General features: G+C 34.6%; 2 protein-coding genes and 1 long non-coding RNA gene across 11 annotated transcripts in view; 1 reads left to right on the top strand and 2 right to left on the bottom strand.

Annotated features, from left to right (window-relative positions):
* LOC117687479 (uncharacterized) overlaps positions 1 to 12,291 on the bottom strand; it is a 307,604-nt gene that overhangs the window by 29,116 nt on the left and 266,197 nt on the right. For 7 of the 9 annotated variants that reach the window (XM_066075637.1, XM_066075641.1, XM_066075626.1 and 4 more), the window contains 2 exons: positions 10,159 to 11,870; positions 8,850 to 9,788 (listed from right to left, as the gene is read on the bottom strand). In XM_066075637.1, coding sequence (XP_065931709.1) covers positions 8,850 to 9,788; positions 10,159 to 11,839 — 2,620 coding nt within the window. In that variant the 5' untranslated portion in view covers positions 11,840 to 11,870. Of the gene's footprint in view, positions 1 to 5,184; positions 5,934 to 7,012; positions 7,096 to 8,849; positions 9,789 to 10,158; positions 11,871 to 12,291 lie in introns of those variants that run through there. The other 2 variants (XR_010710888.1, XM_066075663.1) reach the window with 2 other exon arrangements.
* The window catches only part of LOC109618161 (uncharacterized), a 451,180-nt gene that overhangs the window by 305,417 nt on the left and 133,472 nt on the right, over positions 1 to 12,291 (top strand). The gene's annotated exons all lie outside the window — the stretch shown is intronic.
* Positions 7,217 to 8,545, bottom strand: LOC117690184 (uncharacterized). The gene is made up of 3 exons (XR_010710908.1): positions 8,009 to 8,545; positions 7,724 to 7,843; positions 7,217 to 7,566 (listed from the first exon to the last, which is right to left on the bottom strand). It is a non-coding gene; the product is annotated as an uncharacterized lncRNA (long non-coding RNA).

Raw genomic sequence — 12,291 nt, 5'->3', positions numbered from 1 at the left:
TACGACAAAGAGCACACGACGGGTGTGACCGCTCAGCAGAGGATGCTCACTCCTCCATGGCACCTGATCCTACCTCTATAATTTTAGAGGTCCGTGTTGCTCTGCATGCTTTGAATTAGTATTTCGTTGCATGGGTTTATGAGATGGTTGACAGTTTGTTATTGTCCTTTTTTCATTTATTTTATATTTAATGCCTAGAACGGTTAATACGAGTGATTGAGATGCTTCGTCAAACTTTGGAAGTCAAGTATCAAATAACAAGCGAGATACAGAGCTTTCGATTATCTAGATTGTAAACAAAGCTCGAGTATTGTTATTGTTTACATATGTACTGGTAGACGTTTCAGTAAACACAGCTTGAGTATTGTTATTGCTTACATGTGTATTGGTATTCATTTCAATCAAATGGTGCTTTTTTAATGATTATATTATTCATGAACACATTGTGTTTTTTAAATCAATCAGAATGCACAATTAACTAGATCCAGTAATTGTCGCGGTGATCAATTTCTTGCTATTTTTGCGATCTCTTCCAAATCGCAAAATATTAAATATGTAGACATTATAACCTGTATCATTTTCTAAAAGAAACTTTTAAAATCGTAAAAAATGACTTACGCAGATTACAAATGCTACATATTTTCCCCATTTTCGCAAATTTTGTGACACTCGAAAAAAACTGCACATACGGGATTATGCATACAAAATGAAAATTAAAATGTCTAAAATCGTGTTTAAGTCCCTTTTATATGAAAATCATTTTGTGATGGTGTTGCAGTGCTCATATCTTTAACCTAAATGGACCTAAAAAACCAGAATGTATATCTGGAAAGCATTTCTTATTTTTCCATTTGTTTAATTATAATACTAAGCTGAAAATCTCTAATTCAGAGTCTGAAAGAGTAGATGTCCTCTAAGAATGATTTTAGAATAGATAAACAATTGTTGGAAGCATGATACATCAAAATACGGTGTGTAAATGTCGGTCAGACTTTATTATTAGGACATTTAATCATTGTGTGATGGATAACTTTGACAGCAATGAGTATAATGTAATTCAAATGTATCTGGTTCTACGATCTTTTTGAGTATTGACTAAACCAAAGATTAATATACCGATAATACCATGGGTTGTCAGACTTTGTAAAAGGATTTGTTAAACTGATTGTTTACAGAACTGGAAGATCACACGACATTGTGACGATGTACACGACTTTAAAATCAATTCATAAAGGAGTATAATACAATTCAGCTGTTCAATTAAAAGGATTCACTGTTTTAAAAGGCACACGCCATTGACTTGCTTTGACCAATTGTCAAAATATTATGAAACAATACAACTAATGCATTCTAGTTTATTGCGTGCATCAGAAAGCGCAATGTGGACTTACTACGCATTAAAGCATACATTTTCCGACAGCCATGGGGTGGCCCATTATAAGATATTGTGTAGTATACCGTGTGTGTCTGCTGAGCTATTTTAATCAAACCTAATTAACTCAATCATAACTTTTTTGCCTTGCTTTAAGATACGCCATGGATAGAGAAAATACAGAGATATAAAGACATATATAAGAGAGAGAGAGAGAGGGAGATAAAGAGAGAAAGAGAGAGAGACAGACAGACAGACAGACAGACAGAGGTAGAGGGAGGACAGACAGACAGACAAAGACAGAGATAGAGGGGGGGGAAGAGAGAACGTCCAGTTTAATCTTACAATGTTGACTCAACATGGAGTAGCCAAAAAGACCTTTGTTTATATAGATGACATGAACATGTATACATGTAGATTTTATCTCGATACCACATGTCCATATGTTTTTAGTGAGAGTGTCCATGTGATGCAATAGTGCAATCTTTTCCGCTCGGGCCAAGTATGGATATTAATTATAAGAATGCGACTGTTCATTTGAGTTTTGCATCGATGTGTTTCTTGCATAAATTGTCAGTAGACAATTGAGTGCAGACAATGTTTAAATTCCATGCATAGAATTACTATTTAAATAAAGTACTTCATTATGAAACACACATTTTCTTTAAAAAAATATTTCTATGCATCGTGCATCAGTTAAATTTTCACCTTAGGAATCGTTAACAAAACGCACTCATGATTTGGTATGCATTATATTATTGTTTTCATTACATTGATATAAATTTTTTATACTAACTGGAGAGAGAGAGAGAGAGAGAGAGAGAGAGAGAGAGAGAGAGAGAGAGAGAGACTATATGTACCGAAGTTTAAACACACTGATTGAATTATGTTTGGTGATTCATTCCATAGTAAACATACAGTGAATCACTAGTCAACAGTGTTTTCGTAGGGTTTTTTATACAGTTACAACATAGTGAAAAGAAAAACTCTCAGTGAATACTTAAAATATTACTTTCATTCTTATATTGAAATTTCTTATAACCACACGTATATGAGAAACTGTCTTACCTTTTTATAACAATCCACAAATCATTTTCATCGGGTACTAGAGAGTAAATAATTGTCTAAAAATTTTGAGTACAATGCGTTTTGCTTCAAAACGACGTCTTTTTTTATATACATTTTCTACATGCGGCGTACATCTTCTGTGATACATTTTGTTCAGAACAACAGGATCATTGTGTGAAGGGATTTACACTCTTCAAATGACCGAGTATGGAATGATGGGTGTTTTAAACGTTTTATTCATTGTCTACAAATCTTGGTCCTTGGTCGATTGATGACGATATTGAACAAGACAGAAATAATCACATACACCGATATTTTCAATAAATAGATGTTTTGAATGTTGATAGAATCTAAAACTAATATTAAATTACAAATACTTCAAGCGTTATATCGGAGTATACATTTTGAATTTCTGTCTGCTGTTAAGTATTTTCTGCGCGTCCTTTTATTTGCATGATCAGAACTTTTGGATAAAAAATAACAGTGTCTGTAATAATTAAAATAGACGTCATTAAATACTTCAAGCGTTATATGTTGATAGACCTTAAAACTAATATTAAATTACAAATATTTCAAGCGTTATGTTGCAGTTTACATTTTGATGTTTTGGCTGTTGTTGAGTATGTCTGTGCGTCCCTTTAATAGCGTTCTCACAACTTTTGGATGAACAAATAACGTTGTGTCTAATGATTTAAATAGACGCCATTAAACGTCTCATCAGATGACAGAAACAAACAATAGTTAACTGACACAAAGAATTAATGAATATAGTTTTCCGAACAATGTCTCTGTGATATGTCAGTCTAAACAAAAGTCATCAAATTCATCTTTGAATATTGTTAGGTTACTTAATATTCGATTGATACCCTGGTTGATATTTTCCGTTATAAACACTTTATTTCATAGAAGATCCGCGATGCAATTTATTACATTTTATTCCTGTGTATTATATAACTATTGTAATACTGTACATAATTATACTTAATTCTTAAGTTATATAATCTGTTCAGTGATGCCCTGGGTGTGAACAAAAAATCAAAGGACGTCTTTGACCTTGCTCCACGATCAAGGTCACACTTCTCTTGACATTGATTTGATCTTGATCCCAATAAAAAATACAGTTTTAAAGTGAAATGGTTAGTATGAGCATGTTTTTACATGTACCTATGCTTGAATGAGGTCCAGAACAATTTGTGATTCAGGAACCAAAGTGAAACCTAATGAACCCGTGATTACATAATAAGAACAACGTGAATACTACAGCGAACCGTACGCGCATAATTTCGCGCATGTAACAATTGTTAATGTTACTCGTTGCTAAGTGTGTTGATAACGCTGAGGGTAATAGAACGGATTATGAACTGCGTCTTAACCAATCAGATTTCAGTATTTAACATGAAAGTATAACAAAACGAATTGTTACATGTGCGTAAATTATGCGCATACGGTTCGCCGTAGCATTCACTTCATTTCTATATAAAAACATTTTTCTTTTTAAATTAAGACATTCAGTATAATAAATAAATAGTGCCTATTTTGGAGGGGAACGGTTGAAATTGACACCGGTCGGTTGACAATGGTTGTCTCAAGGTGTCAATTTCAACAGTAACTCTCACAAACAGGCACTATTTATATAAAAGTAAAGTTATATAACAGAATTTATTGCATGTTACAATTATGGATTAATCTTCAGCTTAGGACATATATGATATCAAATTAACAATTTTTTTAATAATACTCAGAATTCAACCAATCAGTCAAAATGAAATTCATGAAACAACTTTGAGTACTTGGATGGAAAATTTATTTTGTAATTTGTTGTTGACTAGTCTCTATGAACATTTAACTATAGTGAATCACAAAGGAGATTGGTTTGTCAGTTATTTGGTTCGCCCCAATGAATAATTGTCTTGTTCTTGTACATAAAGTTACTGTATCATATTCTTTTTTTGTACCAAATATTACAGTACTGTCTTACTAAGAAAAAAGACAAAACTATGAATAATTATCACATTTATTGAGTTCTATATATAGCTTGCTACAACTCACCAAAAATCATGTGTATACTTGTGTTATGTATTTCATGGTTAACGTAAATAGACAGAAAAAAAATAAATTTTGAAGAAAAAAAAGCAGTACACTTTAACTTAGTTACAATATTGTTCAAAAACTATTTACATAAACACAAGTTTTCTATTTACATGATCAATATAAAAAAATGTGCCAAATCCACCAATACTATTCTTATTAAGGGCATTTTTAAAAATCTTATAATTATATTTACTGATATTCAGTTAACTTTCATAGAAAACATGTCAGGGGTCAACAACCAGATGCAAGATGAAACTATCTAAAATATATTACAAAAGGGGGAATAACTCTTTATTCGTTTGTAATTAAAGAACTCGAATTTGAGTTACTCCCCTTTGAATATGATGTTTAATCAATAAACAAAATTTATTCTTTGCAAATAGGAAAAATAAAAAATCCTCAGATATAAGCCCCAATTTTAAGTAACATCTTTTTCCCATCACTAAATTACAGGGTATTATAAAAGCATTCAAAAGAATTAAATACATACTGTCTGATAAGAATTTACTACACTCATACTAAGATATAATTGATAAGCCATGTAAGGGAGTATAAAAACTAATTACTGTAGAGTTTATGTACACATAAATAATCAAAATATAAATCCAAGTTATATGCAACTCTCTGATATATGTACAATTGATCTACAAGACCTACCTATCTTAAAAACTGTATGAAGAGTTATCCGTACAATGGGGGTACCCTATATTCAATATTCTGCGTAAAATTGACCAAGTTCAGCAGCTGGTATTTTTTAAATATAAATTTACAACAACATGAAATCTCTTATATATGTACAATTGATTTGCAGTACAATTGGGGTACCCTTCTCGCAACTGCCCGCCGGCGTGCCCCTTTCACCATTTCAATAGCTGGATTTCTCCTTAGAAAACACGGTTCAAAAAATGATGTCAATGTAAAATAACAAATTACTATTTTAAACACATAACATACTGTGACATAAAATGATAAGACAGAATAATAAGTAATTACTGTACAGATCATGTACACAGAACACAGGTTCAAATAATGGCGCGTTATTTAAAACAAGTCCAGATATCGGTCACTCAGCGGATAATCCAGTTATATTTAATCTAAATTCTTCTTATTGTAGCGATGTTTCACATCAAATATGGTAACAATTGGCCGTGTAGTTTTCAAGAAGAAGTTCAAAATGTAAAATTGTAAAGGAAAGACGGACGACACACACCACACGATGACAGATAAAGACAAATTGTAATAGGTGACATGAGTGACTCGGGTCAGTGCGTACTTGAAGATAATGACCTCATATTGCAGTAAGTGGTCTACGTAGCCAATGTCTGTTTTCTGTCTTCCTCTGTAAGGATTTCAAGGAAGGTGTTCTATTTTCTCCCCTCAAGGTCAGGTAAAATTGGCCCATCTACAGGAAACAGAATAAACTAATGTATGATGTAGTTAGTGATCAACACCAACATGATATTACTCAGATATCTGTGAGTCAATGCTCACTAGTAATACCCCCACTCTGATGTAAATATACAAAATAAGCAAAGTCGACTTAAACAGGAAGTTGATGTCCAATTGGTACAAAAATAGATCCGAGCGTGTGGTATGCCGAAACAAAGAATGTGTTAAAATGTCAAGCATATATGCGATGAATAGTTGCTGAACAATTCTTTACGAAAATTTGTTTGAATATTTAGGCAAAAAATAAACAAAAGTCGTCATTAAACAGGTACAAACATAAATTCCAAAGTATAGCATGCCTAAACAAAGAGTGTATTGAAATTTTAAGCACCATAGATCCGAGCTTACGGCATGCCTAAACAAAGAATGTTAAAATTTTAAGCATATGGGATCAATAGTTGCTGAGAAATTCTTTACGTAAATTTGTTTGAAAATTTAGGCAAAAAATAAACAAAAGTTGTCATTTAACAGAAATTTAGCATCCGATTGGTACAACAATAAATTCCAACGTATTCCATGCCTAAGCATATAGTGTATAAAAAATTTTAGGCACCTTCAACGATTAGTTGTTGAGAAAAATGCAACATAAATGTTTGTTACAGACAGAATGAGGGACAGACAGACAGACACACAAGGGTAAAACAGTATACCCCCCTCTCCTTCAGAGCGGGGGGTATGATAACCATAAATGTTAAAATTGATAAAGATCTTTTACAATTTTTAATCATTCAGGTGGGTTTTTTTTCCTTTTTTTTTTATTAATATTTAGTTATTGTAGACTTCATATGAATATCTGTTAAAAATTATGTTTACAATAATCAATTTTTAGCCAAGTAAAATGTGTATAACATTCCACACTCAGCAACAGACAGCCATGTTTGGATGATCACAAAGTGTGAAATAAACAGGAGTCAGTATTACAGTCCATGTGAATTATACACAGGTCAATTTCAGCTGCAGATGTTGAACAAAGTGACAAACAACATGTGTGGTTTTGAGAGCAGGCTAGATTTGTACACAAACATTTACAACCTGTCAATATCCCAGCTATCTCCATTATACGGCTGGTGTTGAGCTGGACATGGCCTCCTCGTCACGACTGGGTGTGTGTTCATCTACAACAAGTTATTAATTAGCTGTTAATTAATTAATATCATACATGGTATGTAATGATAGAGCTACATCTACAAATTAAAAGTTTAGACTGAATACTTTGACACATGCTTTAACATCATACATGCCAACTTTTGAAAATCTCCATGGGGGATTATACGCGCGACATTTTCCTAGAAGGACATTTCGCGGCATTTTGTCGTGTAATTGCTTTGTATAAACAATTGAACTCTTAGAAATTCATCTGTTTCTTTATCTATTTAACATTATTCATAATGTGTTTATCAAACAATCTCCTCTTTCAAATGAAATCATAAATAAAGTACATAACTTTTTTCATATATTAAATCAATCTTTATTAAATCAATCTTTAAAATCTCAACAAACAATAAATAGTGTGGTATAGCAGTTCAAAAAGCACTAAGTTCTGCAACGCAGTTGGCAAACAGGACCTAGCTCTGCTCTTGTAACATCTACAAAATAAAATGAATAATTAAATTAAATATTAAAAAGCATTTATGGGTCAAGTTGCTATAAAAAGTGAAAGAAAGTATTTATAATTTATTCCTGACTTAAAATTGTTTATAGATATTATATATTATTTAGCTTATTAAAAAATTTAGTACATACCTTCATCTTGCTCCAATTTTGATTTAACAAAGAAGTTGGTAGCAGCAGGTGGCTTGATGGATTTCTGTTTTTGTGTTCTTTGTAACATCATTCATTCCACCATGGTCTACCCTAAAATCCCTCAAAATAAAAAAAAAAATTGTTACTCATAAAGTTTAACATATCTATTCTTGTAGATAATGTATTAGCTGTCAATCTCTCCTATATAATAGTGTCATGTGTACACAATAGAATGTACCCTGCCAATAAATATATTCAATTGTACTATATATAAGTTAAACATACCTATTGCACGGCAATATACATGGTTGTCATCCAATTACGATCCCGATAGTCATCCCGAAAATCGGGAATCTGCCTCCCGATATTGGGATAAAAGTTTCGTTTTCTTTGGTGGTGTAACCCCATTCTTGTCGAAGTTTGTGTAAAAACTTAAAGTGTGGCATTTTGCTGTTCATCCCGATACTTTCCGATTAATTACTATCAAAACATGCTCCTCATTAGGTTTGCAAACACCCAGACACAGGTAGCGTACAGGTAATTACATCAATTCACACATCCCGATATACACACACGCGATACAGGTAAACAGCAATGGAGGTCATAATCCCGCTTTTTGATTGGTTAGCGTAGACAAGCAGCGCGGGATTTGAAATTTTAGATGGAAATCGGGACTTATTGTCGTAAAACGGGTTGGATTTTTTGAGAATCGGGATTTCGGGGTATTTTGACAATCCCGATCGGGATATCGGGATTTGTATTTTTGACGACGTGAAATCGGGAGAATCCCGCAAAAATCGGGATAGTTGGCATGTATGTAACATTTATCTATTTATTTAAACCAATTGAATTAACTTGCAACAAAATAATTAATCACAAATACATGTGTCAGCATATTAATTACAATGACATTATATTCTAATCAAGTAAATACAAGGACATGTGACTGTACATCTATTTAATGAAATAGATACAGCTAACCCTGTAACAATGAGCTGTTCATATTGACAAACAATCACACAGATAAACATGTCTTACATGTATCTTATTGACTGATAATTAACACAGACTGTGTGTCTTAGTTATCTATATCTAATTAATGTGAATGATAATGACTCAGACTTACCTGTCAGAGCGTCCAGTCTGGTGATATACCTGTATATAACCACCGTGTTGTTGTCCCATGATCCGACCCAGAGACGGTGAGTGTTGACATCATAACTCAGGCTCTGTGGTGAGAATATCCCTGATGGACTTATCAGTAGATGTGACAGGAACTGACCGTCACTGTCTAACATCTGTACTGTTTTGGTTCTACCATCACACACCAGGATGTGTGACAGCGGGTCAGTACAGATTCCATATGGCAGTAGTCCTGATCCTGATGGATGTCCTGTGTAGGAGAAACGATGTCTTCCTCCACGCTCTGTCACCACTACAGCAAGATGGTCAGACACCACGACATCCCCATTGTTGTTCTCTGTTATATAGATAGGTTCTCTATACAGTCCCAGTTCTGTGGTGTCGTTCTGTATGGTTTGTGTGAGTTGTCCACTCTGGTTGTACCGGGTTACCTTTCCTGTCTTTGTATCATTGTTATACATCCCGACCAGTAGATCCCCAGTGGACGGGGACCAGTACACACACCGTGGTTCCCATGTAGAGTCTGTTCTCTCTATAAATGTGGTGGCTGTTTTCATATCCTTTGACAGTTTGTTGATGTTATATTTCCTATCTATATAAATCAGTTCACTCTCACTGTTCACTGTGTGTAATCCTCTATCACTATATAAATAACTACATGAATCCTCCACACGATGTAGAGGGACACCTGTTGTGTCTGTCAACATGAGATTGTTTCTACCATCACTGACCCAGACCCGGTCTGATGTCACACGGGAAATGTGTAAACAACCATCAACACCTGTCAGTGTGAGAGAGTGAAGTAACTTGGGGGGAGACATCAGTTTCAGCAGACACTGGTTTCCTTGCTGTGGTTTTTCTGTCCCTGTGGTTGGGATTTCACTCAGTGACTCAATCACATCAGCAGTGGCTGGATTCAGATCTACAAACATCAGACACAAACAGTCAGATGGAACAGATTGATTACAAACATCACATCTTGTATAATGATTGGTACAGGAATGTCTGTCTGTTATAATGTATCAATTATCATTATCAATTAATAATAAACATATATACATGTATATAATTAATAAATTAATTAATTTATTACTGAGAAACATAAACGTATATCTGATGAGTCAATTATTCAACAGACATGTAATGTATTCATATTTGAGTATGTAATGTTGATTGTTTATAAATAAATATGTACTTACATTATATTGACAAATGATAGAAATCACATCATATATATGTCTGACTTGTGACTACATATTATATAATTTACAATGATAATGACTCAGACTTACCTGTCAGAGCGTCCTGTCTGGTGATATACCTGTATATAACCACCTTGTTGTTGTACCGTGATCCGACCCAGAGACGGTGAGTGTTGACATCATAACTCAGGCTCTGTGGATAGAATATCCCTGATGGTCTTATCAGTAGATGTGACAGGAACCGACCGTCCCTGTCTAACATCTGTACTGTTTCGGTTCTACCATCACACACCAGGATGTGTGACAGCGCGTCAGTACATATTCCACTTGGCTGTAGTCCTAATCCTGATGGAGGTCCTGTGTAGGAGAAACGATGTCTTCCTCCACGCTCTGTCACCACTACATCACCAGACACATAGTTATTCTCATCAATCACACAGTCAGACACCACGACATCCCCATTGTTGTTCTCTGTTATATAGGTAGGTTCTCTATACAGTCCCCGTCCTGTGTTGTGGTTCTGTATGGTTTGTGTGAGTTGTCCACTCTGGTTGTACCGGGTTACCTTGCCTGTCTCTGTCCTATAGTTATCCATCCCGACCAGTAGATCCCCAGTGGACGGGGACCAGTACACACACCGTGTTTCCCATGTAGAGTCTGTTCTCTCTATAAATGTGGTGGTTGTTTTCATATCCTTTGACAGTTTGTTAATGTTATAATTCCTATCTATATAAATCAGTTCACTCTCATTGTTCACTGTGTGGAATCCATTACCTCTATATAAACCACGACATGAATCCTTCACACGATGTAGAGGGACACCTGTTGTGTCTGTCAACATGAGATTGTTTCTATAACCACTGACCCAGACCCGGTCTGATGTCACACAGGAAATGTGTAAACAACGATCAACACCTGTCACTGTGAGAAATTGATGGAACTCAGCACCAGACGTCAGTTTCAGCAGACACTGGTTTCCTACGCATCGGTTTCCTCTCTCTGTGATTTGGATTGCACTCAGTGACTCCATCACATCCTCCTTGTTGAGTGACTCAGTCATGGAGAGCTGGCTGGTGTGGAGTGTAAGATGTATCTGGGGGAGGGCTGTCTTTATGGAGGAGAGGAATTGTAGCGCACTGAATGTGAATTCTGGCTGTACATATCTGAGTTCATATTCCTGAAGGCTGACAATATGTCTGCTCATTTCTATCATCTGTTTTAAACATCTGTGTTTGAAATCAAAGTCACAAAACACATTTTTCATGAAATCTTTTCTCACTATATTAATGCGATTCTTCAGTGTCTGGGCCTTTGTTAACATCTCTGATTGATAGAGGGAGAATTCTGTGTGACAGGTTTTGAAATCAGTTTTGATTTGTGGCAGGAGAACAGGTCTGTAAAAGAGAGCCTCACTTCTGATGGTGTGAATGGTTCCTCTGTGTTGTTGTCGCTTTGTTTTATATACTCTCTGAAGATTTATCCACCGATGTGTTCTATGTTCTGAACAATGATAACAGACAGGGAGTTCACAATGTTCACAGTACATCTCACGAAACATGTAAAGATGTCTCACACAGATCTCTTGTGTTGAGACGTAGTTGATTTTATCACGGAGTGACACAACATCATGGTCTATTGTTTGGAGATCTTTTACATGATTCTCTTTACACTGGGGACACAGATCACATGGACACGATACACAATGGTACTCTGTGTCCCCCGGACACTTAGAACACTTATGTATACTATATGTGGAGCTTGCTGTGTCCATGATGTGGCGGTTTATGTCTTTGAATCACAACCTGTTAAATAAAAATAAAGTGTTTAAAAATTATGTCAACCACATTCTTTCAAAACTATTTAATGATATAATTAATTTGTTAAAATATCACTATATAATATCATTTTGTGTCTAAAAATATATATCAATTTAAACAAGACTTTATTCTAAAATAATCATTTATTTTCATTCATACATAAATAATGGTCTATTATCATCAGATAAAAAAAACATTTGATCTATAGATATTTTTTTTTTGGGGGGGGGGGGGTTAAAACTCTAAAAACTCTGACATTCTCTGCTAAACATTGGTGACTTTCTCCCTCTCTCTTTTTTCTCTATCTGTATCATACATTCATTGTTAAGAATGCGCTCTCTCTCTCTCTCTCTCTCACATTCACTGTTTAACATGTACCCTTACTCTTTCTCTCAATCTCTCTCTC

Source organism: Magallana gigas, chromosome 1, assembly GCF_963853765.1.
Source record: "Magallana gigas chromosome 1, xbMagGiga1.1, whole genome shotgun sequence".
Taxonomy (NCBI): Eukaryota; Metazoa; Mollusca; class Bivalvia; order Ostreida; family Ostreidae; genus Magallana; species Magallana gigas.
This window is presented reverse-complemented; position numbering and strand designations above follow the sequence as displayed.